Below are 16,781 nucleotides of genomic sequence, written 5' to 3'. Positions count from 1 at the left end.
TCCTAGATGCTTTGTCTCTATTTCATGATTCCCCATGGCAACAGTAGCATCATTCATGGACCAGACTAGTGTGATTTCATCCGAGCTTCCAAGCTAAGAACTCTTCTTGGAGGACGACTCGCCTGCTCTGCAGATGAAGGCAATGGCAAGCTGCCTCTGCTCATCTCTCGCCTTGGAAACACCTTGAGGTGGAACCATGAGTTCTTTCCTCCTCCTTGTTGCAGCTATAAAGCTTGGAAGAGGCCAAAGGGAAAAGCCTGGTAAAGAGTCTCAATTCTGTGCCTTTGGGGGAGGCAGTCGCTGAATCCAGGACTGGGCTGTTGTTTGTTGGCTTGTTTACTAATAGCTCTGCTTCTGTATTGTGGCAATCCACTTAGGATCCACTTAAGGAGGAAAGCAGGGTACAAGTATTTAAAAAACCAAATGGACAATGTCATTGGGAGTACATCCCATGGGATCAAAATACAGCCAGACATTTGAGGGGGAGGGGGGGGAATATGCTTATAAGGTAGGTAGGGAGGAAGTTGATTGTAAGCTGCTTTGAGATTCCATTGGGTCGTGAAAAGTGGGGTATAAAAATAAACTCTTCTTATTTTAAAAAAGTCCTAAATATTTACTTACTTTCCATAAAGCAGCAACTAGTGCTATCAGCAAAAGAAGGCCTGCCAGGATGCTTCCTATCACGACTCCGACTGGCACTTCTGCTTTCGCATCAGGCTTTATTATCGTGACCGGGATCTGCAAAGAAACAGTGACATTTATCACCAACAGAAGGACCTTGCACCAGACTGATGTGGTGGTTAAGAGCAGAGGCCTCTAATCTGGAGAAGTGCATTTGATTCCTTGCTCCTCCTCCACATGCAGCCAGCTGGGTGACCTTGGGCCAGTTACAATTCTGTTAGGGCTCTCTCAGCCTCATCTACCTCACAGGGTGTCTGTTGTGGGGAGAGGAAGGGAAGGCGATTGTAAGCTGCTTTGAGACTCCTTCGGGTAGTAGAAAGCGGGGTATAAATATAAGCTCTTCTAAGCAGTATTTGCTCTCTGCATGCATGCTATGGGTACTGGAGGAAAGCCACATGGTGATTCAGACAGTTCCATGGGCCCCAGGGTGAATTCACTGCCCTGGACCCTGGGAACAATGGGTAAGATCAAGGCAGCTCCTTGTAGAGACAGAGGAGGTGTTTCCACTTCCATTGAGAGGGCTTCTGATTTCCACACTGGAATGAAGAGTAAGTGTAACACTTTTGGAGACGGATGGGCAAGCAACTAGATTCTTTTAATTATTTTCACAACTAGGAAAGTGTCTGCCATTAATTACTAACCTTGACATTTTTATTTCTCCAATGCTTTTGTGAACTACAACTGAACTCAAAAGGGCCAATTAGCTGTTTTAGCAAAGAATTATCATACTGCATAATTTGGATAGTAAGACCCAGTTTATTAATTCACCATTAATTTACTTTTGCCTTATGTCTGCACTCTTATGATCCTTGTTCCATTTTGTCTGAGGAAGAGTGCATGCACTTGAAAGCTCACACCTTGAATAAAACTTTGTTGGTCATAAAAATGCTATTGGACTCAATTTTTGTTGTGCTACTTCAGACCAACATGGCTACCTACTTGAATCTGTCTTCTGGGAATGGAGAGGGAAGGAAGCGGCAATAAGAAAACCCAGTTCTGCAAACAGGGCTTTGTTCATGATTCTTGGGAACAAACAGCTTTGCCCTGTCCTTTATTGGAAGATACCAGGAAACAAGAGAGCTGTATAATTGCGACACTGAAACTATAGTCAATAATGCTTCCAAAAGTCGTAGTATCATAGACATTTATCTTACGGAATTTTCCCTGGCTCATAGAGCAGGCTATGTGTAGCTTGGAAAAGCACCACTGATCATTAGCTCATTTTTAGGAGAATTCTTCCAAGCCATTTTGTTACTTATTCCCTTGAGGAACTTGTTAATATTATAACTTCTGTTAGGTCCCCTGTAGAAGCCACCTTGCAAAATGGGGAGAATACCAGATCCTCATTTGGACTTCAGTTGGAACTTACCTGTTATACTGCTGCCTGGATTTTTTGTAGAAGAAGAAGAGTTGGTTCTTATATGCCACTTTTCTCTACCCGAAGGAGGCTCAAAGCAACTTATAGTTGCCTTCCCTTTCCTCTCCCCACAATAGACACCCTGTGAGGTGGGTAAGACTGAGAGAGCCCTGATATTACTGAAGAAGAAGAGTTGGTTCTTATATGTCACTTTTCTCTACCCAAAGGAGGCTCAAAGCAACTTACAGTCGCCTTCCCTTTCCTCTCCCCACAACAGACACCCTGTGAGGTGGGTGAGGCTGAGAGAGCCCTGATATTACTGCTTAGTCAGAACAGTTTTATCAGTGCTGTGGCAAGCCCAAGGTCACCCAGCTGGCCGCATGTTGGGGAGTGCCAAATTAAACCTGGCAAGCCAGATTAGAAGTTTGGCCTACACCAAACTGGCTGCACACTTATTGAATTGTTGCATTATTATACACTCATTTACAATATTGTTTGGTTATTAAGGTTGTCTACATTGCTTTATAAATGATTATTTTTGTACTTTTGGAAGCATTATTTACTATATCTTCAGAGTCATAATTACACAGCTCTCTTGTTTTCTGGAATTCTCCATTTACTGTGTACCCCAGTTTTTGTTTGCTGTATTTTCTGTATTGGAAGTCTGCAGAGTTCTTCAAGGCCCTTACTGGAAAAACGTAGAATTCTGTGGGGCTTGTTCAGTAATTCAGTTCCTACACACAGTGATGGCTCCCTCAGGCTAGAAAATCTGAAGGGAAAGCTGAATTGAAGGAGCTGCCCCCTTTCTGTCCTCTCCTCCAAACAATAAGACATTAAGTTAGGCACCAGCCAATTTTTCATGAATTTATTAGAAATACAGATGTGCATCTTGGCTTTCAAAGCTATTTAGACCTTTTCAAAAATCTATGAAAACCCAAAATGAGCTATGAAAATTTGGAAGAACATTTTCTTTTTAAGTGCAAGATGAGTAAAGAGTTACAATGTAATTGACTGATGTAATTTAAACTCATGACTTCTGGGAGCTCTACCCTGAAGCCACTCAGATATTTGAGACTTTATTACTGGAATTGGTTTTTATTGTGCTGGTTTGGGTGTGGATATATCTATACATTTCATTGTGGCCGTCATCCCACATACTTTGTAACAGAACCACTGTGATAATGATTTTAGCAGGTGAATCAGTCTCCAAATGGTAGCATTCTCTGACTGTATGAGGAAAAATCTCTCTCGACTTCCTTTACAAAATGACTTTATAAAGTCTATTCATGCACATTAGTGTAAATTAAATAAACTGATTGTGTAGTTTATGTCTCCGTGTAGGTCACATGTAGATCTAGGGACATCTACATCTTTTTTTCCAAAGCAATAAATACGTTTTAAAAAATCATTTTAATCGGTGTGTTTCATTTTAAAATATTATTTTATTAGGTACTAGCTTCCAGGCCCATTCATAAGAACGGGCTTTGAAAGGGTCCTCCCCATAAGCTTCCCGGCTGCTTTCCAGGCCACTAGGAAGCGCTGAGGGCGAGGGAGGGGGTGGGGGCGTGGGGAGAGGGACTGCTTCCCGGGGGCCTGGCAAGGACACCCGGAGCCTCTGCGAGGCCCCGGGTATGCTTGCCAGGCCCCCAGGAAGCGCCGTGGGTCTGGCAAGCACACCTGGGGCCTGCGCCATGCTCCGGGTGTGCTTTCCAGGCCTGTGGGAAGCGCTCCCTCTCCCCCCCCCCGCGGGTGGATGGCTTTCCAGATCTTTGGGAAGTGCTCCCTCTCCCCCCCTGCATCTGGGCCTCTTACCTGGGGCCCTGCAAGTGGAGGGGCCAGATGTGCCTGGCTCTAAGAGTCTAACAGGCATGTCTATGAGGCAAGGGGTGAGGGCTTGGTGAGGGAGGGCGGGAGCTATAGGGGCAGCTGGAGAGGCCGGACCGTCCATCCCCCAAGGCTGTTTCACAATTATTAAGAGGCACCAAATGGATAAGATTTCTTGAATTGTTAGCTGCGTTGGTGGTTCTTGTAAGCACAAAAAAAGGAGGATACAAATTTTGTAAATAAATAAATCCTGAAAGCCTTCAAATGTGTTTTGCAGAACCTCAAATACCATGTGAAACTCAGGAAAGGTGTTTCTTTAATTTCTGCCCCAATCTCCCAATCTGGAAAAACTGAAGAGCATTAAAAAAATGGCTGCCTTCCCTCCCTTTTCACGTACATTACATATATATTTTTTATTATTTTACTTAACAAACCAGCTCTTCTTCTTCGTGGAAATCCACATTCTTCTAACCCAGCCACAGGAGTAGCAACAGAGATTGTTTCTGGGGAAGTGTGTTCCAAACATGGGGACTATTACAGAGAAGGTGTATGCCGTTATTTTTTGTAAAGATGGAGCACCACAAGCAGTGGGGAGGATTCTATGGAAAGGAGCGTCTCATACATGTTTCGGCAGTGGCCTACTATTTCTTCCCATAGACCGTTTATGCAATGGAGGTTTTATGCTGGGCTACAGGCTGGAGTTTTAGTCATGGCAGGTTGCCCCACCTCTTCCTGCACCCACATGGGGGAGCATTTGGCCTGGTGCACGTCATCTGCCCCTGATTTGTGCTCCTGCACAGGAGCTGGGGCAGTGAAGTTCCCAGTGCATAAACGGTCATAGGTAGGCTTTACTTAGAGCAATCCCCTTCAATAGTGTGGGAACTAAACTTGCATATCCTGTTTCCTGTAGCGGCCTTCCTTCCCACTGAGCTGCCAGCCAGGACACTTCATGTGTCCAGCCATTTTCCTTAGCTGAGGTTTGGAAGTTTCTGATTTCCTACTACTCTTTTTTGGGGGGAATCAATGTTTACTTGAGCCACTTTGTACAAAGTTGATTAAATAAAAGTGTTCTGAGGAGTTTTACGTTTCCTGCCAGTCCACATTTTGGCACAAGACATTCACTGAAATGTTCATAATAATCCTTGGCAGGTCAAATCTGTGAAGTTTCCAATGACTTTAAAACTCAGAAGATAATTTTTTATAAATGAGACTAACTGCAATTTAGCATTTTTATATGTGCAGGATATAGTTTTGTGGCATGCCATGTGGCTTTTTAATGGGGATAAAAACAGCATATTAAGACCAAAGTCATAAAACAGTCCTACTCACTGATAAATTATTCTCTCCATCCACAAATATATCTGAGTCGTATGTGTCAATCTGTGCGCTTGGCGACAACTGTAACATCTGGAAAGATGACTACAACAGAAAAACATGGCAAATTACAAGGAAAAACCATCTTTAATTAATTACATGCATGCTTCTCCCACCCTACCACCTCACTAATTGCCTATCTTTATTGTTCCATTATGAAATCTGTAATATATAACACACACAATCAACAATATGCAAAACTGATCTAGCCAAAAACCAAGTTAAAAGATATGAATGCCAACAGTTTCAAACATTAATAAAAAAACTGTTATGAGAGCCAATAAAACTACAATGAACCAACTGCATAAGCAGTAGTTTCAAATTAAAGTAAAAAAGATGGGGTTCGTTTAGGAGCACATCCTTTAATTTTGAACACAATAATATTGGACAGTTAGTTGGAGCCAACTCTAGTGGTTAAAAAAAGAGAGAAATGACTTGCTAATGTGGCAATTAAGTCATTATACAAACGTAATGTCTAACTTTTAAATGATAAAAAAAACCCTTAGCGTTACATTGGTCCTTATTAAGAGCCAGTTTTAATATCAATATTGAATCTTTCAGAGATCTTAAGGTAAAGGTAAAGGTATCCCCTGTGCAAGCACCGGGTCATGTCTGACCCTTAGGGTGACGCCCTCCAGCGTTTTCATGGCAGACTCAATGTGGGGTGGTTTGCCAGTGCCTTCCCCAGTCATTACCAATTACCCCCCAGCAAGCTGGGTACTCATTTTACCGACCTTGGAAGGATGGAAGGCGGAGTCAGCCTTGAGCCGGCTGCTGGGATTGAACTCCCAGCCTCATGGGCAGAGGTTTCAGACAACATTTCTGCTGCCTTACCACTCTGCACCACAAGAGGCTCTTCAGGGATCTTAACTGGTAATTAAAACACTCCCTTCAACCTGTTCTGGAGATCCTATGGATTCTGGATTGAGTTCTATGATGGAAGAAAGGCAGGATATATGTGCAGGAATAACTACTGTAAAGGCAGCATTGGGTCGCTTCTGTTTATTTTATGTGAAGTAGTTGCACATTTTAGCAGTTCAATAGGTTTGTTACAGTTTTAAACAGTCCATACTTTGAATTATTTCTACATCTTTTATAATAGTTTGGGCCTAGCCTTTATGATATTATACCAAAAGGCAAGACAAAGAGATTTCAGTGTTATTTCATAAATGTGTAAGATTTAAGTATTGGTAACTGATTAAAACATGGACATTACTCACAGCTGCAAATGTCCCATTCCAGATTCTGGTGGAAACATTCACGTAATACTCGGCTTTCAGTGTGAGGTCTTTTAACTTGCATGAAATTGTTTCACATACGACATTCTTGCAGTTCTTTCAGGTAAAGGGAAAATATGATAATTTAGAATAGGCACACGTTTAGTCATTACTTTACGAATGTTCCGTTTAAAGGCATGCATAGTTTCCAACTAAAAATTCCTTGCTCAGCATCAGAACAGCCCTAATAGGTCAGATAATCTATTTAGTCTATCATTTTGCAGAATTTTATAAATTCTACCTCTACTGCATTTTTCAGTAGTTGACTGGCTGCACGTTTTTACGTTTTGTAAACTGCCTTGAGTATGACCAGGAAATGTAAATCATTAAATAAATACATAAATATATAATGCAAAATTATGACATCCCCAAATTTCCAGCTGAATATCCAGCAGTGAATTCCATCCCTCAGGAGACAGGGCCACAAGAGCAATCAGATTTACTTGCAATTCTGGAAAAGGGGCTTATTTGCATGCCACACACTATACAATACATGGCATGTTCAAGTAGACTACAGTATAATTAATAATTCAGCTTCCCTGAATAACAATGCAGGAACCACACAATTATATACTGAACTCTTAAGCTGGACTCACCAATTCTTTCATGGCTTTGAAGTTTTCTTTCTGGAACGATACATCATAGGCTTGCTCTCCTATTCTAAATGGATTGATCTTTGTATCACAGGTGATATCACTGCCCTGGAAAAGTGATTCAAAATTACACATAAAGGAGCAGAAGGAAATTTAGTATGGATGATTGCATAGCATATAACTTTAACTATGATTCCACATCATGCATTAGAAAAAAATATTTGAAGCCCATGGATTTAAGTCTTATCAGTATTACAAAGACCAGACTGACAAAAGTTAAAGAAGGACCAACAAAAACTGTCCCTGCAGTTCCAATTGCATTATGCGAGGGTCTTAAACTAGCAGTGCATCATTAAACATTAGACTGCAGGTGTAAACTACTACATCTTTATTGGTTCCTGCTGCATTACTTTTGTCTCATACAGCATACATTATAAGTAATGCTAATCACAGAATCATAGAGTTGGAAGGGGGCATACAGGCCATCTAGTATAAACCATGACTTCACCTGACTAGTATACACTGCAGTCAGATACATTAATGGATTGTTCCCTTTAGTGTGTACTGGAATATGAATTTTCAAAGATGCCATATTTACTGGAATACTTCCTCTTGTGACCTGAAAAACAGACATATAAATAGATAAACATTGGATGGAAATCATATGCACAGGCTATTAGTTCTAATCATCCTATACTGTGAACTTGTTTTCTGTTAGTACACTACAGTAAAAACAAAAGTTGTGGCAGCCTGCCTCTTACACGTATGTGGAACACATCCCTTCTCCCTGGCTCTTTGGTCCCTCCCTCTCTCTCACACACGCACTGACTCCCACCTCCACTTTCCCTCTAGCTTCCTCAAACTCCTCCCTGGTCCCTCCCCCTCCCTCTCAGACAGATACACACACATTCTTCCCCCCTCCCTCCTTATATCTTGTGGTTGGAGGGCCCTGGCCTCCTCCGGCTGCATGGGCAGCACCCATGTGGCCTTAGGGGTGGCATCTTGTCCCACAATGGTTGCACAAGATGCAGTGCAGTCCCTAGTGACTTTAGGTGCTGTGCCTTGCCCCACAGCAGTCACATAGGTTGCAGAGTGGCTGCCAGTGGCTTCAGGGGCACCACCTGTGCCTTAGCCATGGCCTCCTCTGGTGGCAGCATCCATATATCTTCTGGTGTGCTCCCTGGGATGGGACAACGGATGTCATGTCTGTACCCATTTCCGTCCCAGGGATCACACTAGAAGACGTATTCCACATTTTTTAAAAAATGAAGCTTTTAAATCTCTGGTGATTACCTACCCAACTTTCCAGTGAAGAGATTAGGCTAGGTTGTTAGGTTGTTTTATATCAGCAGCTTGTTCTAATACTGATTATGATGTTTTTATGATTTCATTTTATAGCATATAAATTGCAATTGATGGCTTTAAAAAAGTATCAGTCAGATTTGTGGAGGACAGTTACACTGATGGCTACTGGCCATCTATAGCTACTAGAGGAAATCCCTAGATTCAGAGGCAGTGAACTCTGAAAACCAGTGCTAGGAGGTAACAATTGAAGGAAGGCCTTGCAATCTACACTTATTTTACTGGCTCTCCAAAGCATGATGGTTGCCCATCATATGGCAGAGGTTCCTAGACCCAACAGACCATTGATTTAACCTAGCAGAACTCTTCTTGTAGTCTCAAAATAAAACAAACAAATGTATTTGAGAAGTAGGGGGGCTGTTTACTAACCTTAACAGAAAAATTAAATGCTGGTCCAATTTCATCATAATTGTTCACAGTGGAAGGGACACTATGATTGGAATATACCTCATAAAAATTCATGCTGGTAAGTCTGAAAACAGCAACAAAAGCATTATTAATTAGCATTTTTCAGAAATCTCACATACATTTAGGGTTTTTGTCTAATTTTAAAATAACAGAATTAAAGTCAATGAACCAAAACATGATGGCTGTCATTCCCTTGTGAATGCTGTCATTCCCTTGAATTTGGTGAATGCTCTGGCATTTTCCTAGTTTTTCCAAAGATGTTCAACTGGAATGCTAACAGTCACAGTCAGGTCCATAACAGCCAAACACTACTCTTGAATTTTGAGAACTCATAAATTCTTCAAACGCTCAATAAGCTAAAGGCATAAGAGAACTGTGATGCAGCAGTTACAGAGAAGGTCTAGGCCTGGATATGCCTATTTACATATCTACACTAAGCATGAAGCTTATTGGCTGATCTTGGGCCAATCATTGTCTCTCAACCTTCTCTACCTCACAGGGTTGTTGCAAGGATAGAGGAGGGGAGAACCACAAATGCCTTGGAGAAAAGATGGGAGACATTCCGTCCCTTCCACACAACCTAGAGAGAGAAGATTTGAGATGAAAAATCTCCCCCAGATATATGAAACGTACCCCAGCATTATGCTTCATGTTACTGAGTCAGACTTTTATTGCACCCAGAAGGTGACCACACACCCTGACACAATCACTGCAAAAGTTCTTCGTTCACTGAGGCTTACCTTGTTAAATGAAGTTCTGCATCATAGCGCAGTGGGACTGTTAGGTTGACCCGATTGTTTGCATCATCTTCTTCAATGCTTGCACTGCACAAAAAAGAACTGGCTGTTTTAATATGTTTTACTCAAACAACTGCGTTTACAAACACAGCCAGATAGTAACAGTTAGCTGCTGCCGGGAGCTGCAGATAATACACAGAAATATTACCTTAAAGCTTGAAAATTTAAAACTGCCAGATTCTGAAGACTTTTCAAATTAAAGTCAAAATTAACATCAAAAGATACCTATGCAAAACAGAAATTAAAGATGAAGTTAAAACAAGCAAAGCTGACATCGTTTGCCATTGTTCAAATCCCCACTCTGCCAGGGATGCTCATTGGGTAACCCTGGGCCAATTACTGTCTCTCAATCTAGTCTATTTCTCAAAGTTGTTGCTGTGACGATAGAATGGAGACAGGGAGAATGATGGTGGGCCCATTGGGGAGGAAAAAGGGGGAAAAATAAACAAGACTGCTGAGCAGGGGTTAAATTATTTCCATGTACCAATTAGGGTTGCCAGGTCTGTTGGCGCTGCTGGCAGGGGATGGAGGGCACTTTCTGGGAGTGGGGAGGAATGATGTGACATGCTGACATCACCCACAAGTAACATAGGAATGTTGGGGACACCAGAGGGATAATATTCTGTTTTTTGGGGGTAAAACTCTATGGTAGAATCAGCTTCTAATCATACAAGTTTTGCCCCCAAACCAGAATGTCACCTCGCCAACAACCCTGATGTTAGCATGTGGTGTCTTTTCAGTTTTCGGGGAGTTTGGGGAGCACCTGGAAAGTGGAGGACCCCCCCCCCTCTGAAACCAGGCAACCCTAATTCCAGTACAGGAAATAGCCAATGTGCTGTACCAAATTCTGACTACCATGTCACTAGAGCTGTCAGGGGAGCAACAATGATCACTTCTAGGAGGGGAAAAAGAATAAGGAAGGGAGGTAATTAATTGGTGGATCTCCTTTCTTTCCCTCCTCAACTGCAGGGATTATTGGATAGGAAGGACCAAGCATGCAGAAGGCCTGGGTTCTGGATACAGGGCTTCTCATGACTGTGCACTCATACTGCAGCTGGTTTCTAAGCTCCCATTTGCAGACCTATGTTTATCATAAGGCGGAGCAGAATTAATGATGCTGCGGTTTCTTCCATTTACAACATTCAAGATTTCACCAAGTTAACTGGTAGGGTGGCTGAGTGCCAAAGTAGCTGTCTTGATTTCATCATATAAACAAATTTGATGGGTCTTAATTTCAGCAGCAAATATTTATTACTTTCCCAATAACACAAGACATCTATATTATATGCTATGAACTACTGGCACTAGTGCATGGAAAACCACACAGTACACTTTGGGCAGGATCCAGCCAATCTTTTTGCTCAGTCTTCTCCCATTCTCCCCCTTATTACAGACCCTGTCCTGCATAGCTTTGTCCATGCTAGTTCCAGGATTCCCAGCATTGCCATTCTGGGTGGTCAGAAGGATCTCCTCCTTTATCTGCCATTGGAAAAACTGGCTGGATCCAACCCATACTGGAATGGTGGATTGAGAGAGTCATTTTATCTGAATTTTACCCAGGGATGAATTTCTACCATATGGAAATTCTCTTGGTGCACATATTTTGACAACCAAACAACCATGAATCCGAATTAATCAGTCTTGCCTGATACATAATGGCAAGGCAACTAAAAACAGCATTTGCAGCCCCTATGTTCTCCATGAATATCCAAGTCAGAAGGAAACAAATGACCATCTCAGAAATAATTTAAATGTGATTTCGGCCATGTGAGGAAGACAAGCTACCCCACTGGGAAAGTACAAGTTACCATAAAAGGACCCTTCCAGTTTCTGTTCTGACCACATATGCAAAGGATGCCTGGTGTAAAAATTGGTTCAGGACTGAGATGGGGCTAATGCTGTTGGACGAAACATAGTAGTAGCAGCAGCAGCAGCCCAAGGTAACCCAGCTGGCTGCATGCAGAGGAACAGGGAGTCAAACCTGGTTCTCCACATTAGAAGCCACCGTTCTTAACCACAGCACCAAGCTGGCTAAACCATCTGAGGAACAAATGAAGCAGTCTTCTATTCAGTCAGGTCATTTGGTCTATCAGGTCAGTAGCATTGCCTGCTCTGGCTAAAAGTGTCTTTTACATCAGGGGTAGTCAATCTGTGGTCCAAATGCTGGCAGGGGCTCATGGGAATTGTAGTCCATGAACATCTGGAGGACCACAGGTTGACTACCCCTGTTTTACATCACCTATTAACTGTTTGTGCCAGGGACTGAGTGAAGGTCATTTCTGCATGCAAAGCAGATGTTCTACCATTTTTTGCCACATCCCCTTGGACATATATGTTGTAGTACTATCTTCCCATATTGGAACAGGAGCCTGGATGATGACTATGGCATCAAATATGATTGGAACATGAAATAATTCAAATATAAACTTCAAGAAATACCTGTTGCCCTTCTTTTAAAACAGGATAGCTGATCTGGCAGATAACAAGCGTATGGATAGTGGTCACCTGACACGAAACTTCAGTACCATCAACCTAAGGTAACATTACAGACCTCTGTAAGTATTAAACTATATTAAACAGGTGAAGACTGCTTAGATTACAATCTTTAAAGATGATTCAACTGATGTCTTCCCCCATAATGTGTTTGGGATGCTCGCTTGTGTGTCACCCACTAGATAGCAGTTCTTTGGTTCAAACAGACAAATTTCACAAATACCTTCGACTCTGACCGTTTCTGCACAAGGAATCTGCCTCTGGACAGCCTCCAGTTGCTGGCGGGTTTTAGAGCCCCCTCCATGTGCCCCCTGTATCCCGAGGCTGTCCAGGGGCTGGCTCAGGTTTTGGCCAGATTTGCCTCAGGATGAGGAAAATTGCAAAAACTGGATTTTTTTTTCTTATATGCCACTTTTCTCTACCCAAAGGAGGATCAAAGCAGCTTACAGTTATATATGGCTATATCTATATATCTCTCTCTATATATATCTCCAATATGACTTGCATTTATGTGATACTGCTAAAAACATAATTTATCTGGCAATTTCTTCTTCATATCTGTTTAAATTAATGGGAGCAAAGCAATTGAACATTTATAATTAATGTTACGTTAACACGAGGAGACACACTCTTAAGGGAAATTGTTAGTCTTGTAAAAATTTCAAATGCCAGTGTTAGCAAGCAAAAAAAAGAAAAATCAAAACAAACATACTGGTGCAGAAGATGAAGCAAAATACAAGTTTTCCGAAAAAGCGATCTGAATTCTGGTGTTGTATGCATTTTCTTTCTTGTTTCTCAGTTTCACACCGAAGGTTAATCTTTTGTTCTTACTGCTGATAATAAACTGATCTTTGCTGTTACAAGGAAGAAAAGAAAAACATGGTTCAAGTGGTCTGCAGATTTACTCCCGGCTAGTGAAAGAGAAGCACGTGCACTATTAGGATAAGCTTGGACAGAATCTAGCATTAAAGTCACACTGAAATTAGCAGGCCTTAAGCATACTTTTCTCTTAGCTGGGGGACACTCTTGATTTATACAGGCCCAGAGAGAGGTTTGGCTGAAGTTGATTGTTCTGTCAACGATTATGCTGTCAGCCTCCTTATGGAGGATTGTGATGGGACAATTAAGTACCCAACCCATTATCCTAATTCTTACCTACCCATGAATACATAGGAAACATTTTACAGACGTTTTGCATTCGGCAAGCATAGCTGCTGAAGGCCTGGTTGGGGTTCCTGAGTCGCCACTAGTATCCACCTCAGAAATCACGAACCTGAAGCCCCAGATGGTGATAATATTAAAAGCAAATTTGCACTGGTGGGCTCCAGTCCTTGCTTCATCAGTCACCTGGATTGATCTTACAGCCTGCATCCCAAAAGACTGGGGACTGGCCATGAGTATTCCAACCTTTAAGAAAGGTTCCAGATCCGACCCAGACAATTATTGCTCAACCAGTTAATTTAGTGTTATTGCTAAATAATATCCAAGCCACCTATGGAGGAAGTTGTTGGAATGGCAAGATCTAGAGGAGGAACAAGCTGGTTTTATTGTAGGCTATTCGACAGTAGATCTTAGACTTATTCATTTAGTAGACAAATACACTTCACCAAGAGATGGGTTACTTTATGCAGCTTTCATCCATTTTAAGTCAACATTTCATCTCATTTTGTGTGCTAGACTATGTAATAAATCTGAAAACACCAATAGTCATTGATGACTACTAATTCTCATTGATGGCTTATATGAAAACACATGGTTATGGGTTAAGCTGTGCTGGGTATCTGTTAGCTCTCCGTCTTGCTTACAGTATATTACGCAGAGTTGTATTTTGGCTTCCATTTCATCTTCTATACTAACCAAGGAATTAACAGTTTGCCTGACCCTAGTTTTCACCCCTCTTCACTGGTCTCTACAGCACTCTCAGATTTAATTTATCTTGATGGTGCAGTTCTGCCATCTCACACTTATATGTTGAGAGCCCTTGCAGCATATTGTAAAAGATTAATACCTAACAATTAATCAAAGTAAGTCCAAAATAATTGTATTTAGGAGAAGATCTAAGTACAGGTGGTTGATTAATAGGAATGTTATTGAGCAGGTATTTTAAGATTTTGGTGTTGTTTTTCATTCATTTGGCTCTTGGCGCACTCAGATCAAAAATGTGATAGGAAAGGCCCAGAGAAGCCTCTCAGCTCTGGGGAAAAAATTATCAAAGAGGCAGCCAGCATGTTCCTTCAGCCGAATATGTCTTTGTGGCCAAGGTTATTTCTCAGTTGCTGTATGGCTCTCAGATATGCTAATTTTGGGCATTCATGCCCTTGTGCTACTGAGGAAGCTGAAACAGTCAGAAATACATTGCTACATTGCCCATTTTATGATTACCTCAAATACACTTTTATTCAGCCTAACCCCCATAAAATTCCAGGAAGGAGGAGTGGTACATCTCCTTTCTTCTAGCTGACCTTGAGCCTAGAGCCTCGGACACAGTTGCAAGACTGCCTGACCACCAGAGTCTACTGAGATATAGTGCTTCATATTTTCTAGCTTTGCGTTTTTATTGTATTCCTGATTGTACATATATATTTTTAGAGAACTGCCTTGTTATGTCTAGTTGTTTCATTTTTATATATCTGATTCTGCTGGTCTTCCAATGTAATAAACGACAATTCAGACTTGGTTTATATTTATCTGAAATTTCAGTTTGCGTCGGATTCAACACTTATTCTGAAGGGACATTCAGGCACAGACTGTATTAACTATCATTCAACTTTTGACACACGCATTGTAAATAATGTACATTTGAAAGAGCCTTTCAGCAATATTGGATGTAATGGCCAACCCACGGCTAAGAGTTCAGGACATATAAGGCTGACAGCCTCAAGGAGGCATGAGTGAATGCGACCAGTCAGTATTGTGGGAGGCAGAAGACCGAAGAAACTGACAGTAGGGCTACCACAGTTTTTCTTCTTCTTTTATTCAAATCTTTAAATTATGCCCAAACGTGAACTGGTTAATATACATTCCGAATGGAATTTTCCTCAAATTCCATTACTGATCGGTCGCATTCACTGATGCCTCCTTGAGGCTGTCAACCTTATATGTCCTGAACTCTTAGCCGTGGGTTGGCCGTTACATCCAATATTCCTCAAATTCCATTGGCCACAGAAATCAGTTCCCCTGGTGGAAAAAGTAGCTTTGGAGGGCAGACTCTACAGCAGGGGTAGTCAAACTGCGGCCCTCCAGATGCCCATGGACTACAATTCCCAGGAGCCCCCTGCCAGCGAATGCTGGCAGGGGGCTCCTGGGAATTGTAGTCCATGGACATCTGGAGGGCCGCAGTTTGACTACCCCTGCACTATAGTATCACATGTCTGCTAAGCTTCTTCCCTCCCAAAACTCTGCCTCTCCAGGCATCGCTCTCAAATTTCCAGATATTCCTCAAGCCACAATAGACAAGCCCACTAACACTCTTCCATCTCCTCTTGAAACTCTGTACAACTTCTCCATTCATGGCAAACAATATCCAAATCATGGTAACTATAGTTTGTACAAAGCACAGAGTGTCTCAAATGAGAAATGGTAATCATGTCCGGAAGCACGTATTCCATTATGGATTGCCTGATTCCCACGTAATGGAAAATTATAGTGTCTTGTGAAGGTGTATGCCATAGTGATTACAGTGCTGGTCGAGGATCTGGGAGATCTTTCTCTACCATGGATGCTGGCTGAGTGACCTTGGGTCAGTTAGACAATTTGGCCTAAGCTACCTCACTGTTGTCAGAAGAAGGAGAGCGGAAAGATTTAGGCCAATTTGAGGACCAAATTTAGGCCAATTTGGGGGGAAAGGCAGGGCATAAGAGAAATAAAAATAGCTAATAAATAAATATGAAATAAATAGGATCCTGTATCAAAGTACAGACTGCATTCAAGATTCTTTAAATGTAATGAAATCCTAGGATATGTATTTTTTTCTTAATTTCTATTTTCAGTCAAAGGGAACAGTTGTCCCTTATTCAAGAGAACCAAATTATCACATCTTACTCGTTTTTCGTTTTCCGTTGAACCTCAAGAATAAGGTCAGCCCTGCAGACTTCATCTTCACCACAATCTTTAACGAAGGGGATCTACAGGAATAGAAAATGTCAAGAGAAAACTTTGATCCTATCGCCATAGCTTCTGACTTCTTAAAAATATGAGAAAAGAGCATCTGTGTGGCTGTCTATAGTCAAAACAAACACAATTCAGAATTGTGGAGTACCTAACATTTGCACAATGAAATTTCAATTTTCTCTTACTTTTGATGGCCTATAAATACCAGCTCGGTGTACACCACTTCTATTTGTGCCTGCTGCCAACTAGATACCCCCTCCACCAAAGGACTGTAGCATACAATAAAAGCTGGTGTTTCTGGTGCAGTGGTACTGAGAAGGTAAGAAATGCTGGGTTTCTCCTTTTGCAATTTTATCTGTCTTATAAGCATCAGCACAACTGATCCTCACTTCCCATTTTGCAAGACGGCTTGGGAAGAGGCAGTCTCTTTACTCCTTTGTACTGGTGCTTGCAACAAGCAAGAAACAGCAAGGCTTGCCTTTTATTTCTTATCTCTAAATTTCAG

At 41.7% G+C, this 16,781-nt stretch overlaps 1 protein-coding gene across 4 annotated transcripts in view; it reads right to left on the bottom strand.

The window, feature by feature from the left end:
• The window catches only part of ITGA2 (integrin subunit alpha 2), a 66,707-nt gene that overhangs the window by 7,704 nt on the left and 42,222 nt on the right, over window positions 1-16,781 (bottom strand). For all 4 annotated transcript variants that reach the window (XR_013233028.1, XR_013233029.1, XM_077347093.1 and 1 more), the window contains exons 19-29: window positions 16,208-16,290; window positions 12,879-13,020; window positions 12,113-12,205; window positions 9,822-9,898; window positions 9,617-9,700; window positions 8,838-8,940; window positions 7,615-7,725; window positions 7,110-7,214; window positions 6,457-6,570; window positions 5,192-5,281; window positions 622-738 (exon numbers count right to left, since the gene is read on the bottom strand). Coding sequence is in view for 2 of the 4 variants with exons in the window: in XM_077347093.1 (XP_077203208.1) it covers window positions 622-738; window positions 5,192-5,281; window positions 6,457-6,570; window positions 7,110-7,214; window positions 7,615-7,725; window positions 8,838-8,940; window positions 9,617-9,700; window positions 9,822-9,898; window positions 12,113-12,205; window positions 12,879-13,020; window positions 16,208-16,290 (1,119 nt within the window). In the remaining 2 variants the exon portion in view is untranslated. The remainder of the gene's footprint in view (window positions 1-621; window positions 739-5,191; window positions 5,282-6,456; window positions 6,571-7,109; window positions 7,215-7,614; window positions 7,726-8,837; window positions 8,941-9,616; window positions 9,701-9,821; window positions 9,899-12,112; window positions 12,206-12,878; window positions 13,021-16,207; window positions 16,291-16,781) is intronic.

Source organism: Paroedura picta, chromosome 7, assembly GCF_049243985.1.
Source record: "Paroedura picta isolate Pp20150507F chromosome 7, Ppicta_v3.0, whole genome shotgun sequence".
Taxonomy (NCBI): Eukaryota; Metazoa; Chordata; class Lepidosauria; order Squamata; family Gekkonidae; genus Paroedura; species Paroedura picta.
This window is presented reverse-complemented; position numbering and strand designations above follow the sequence as displayed.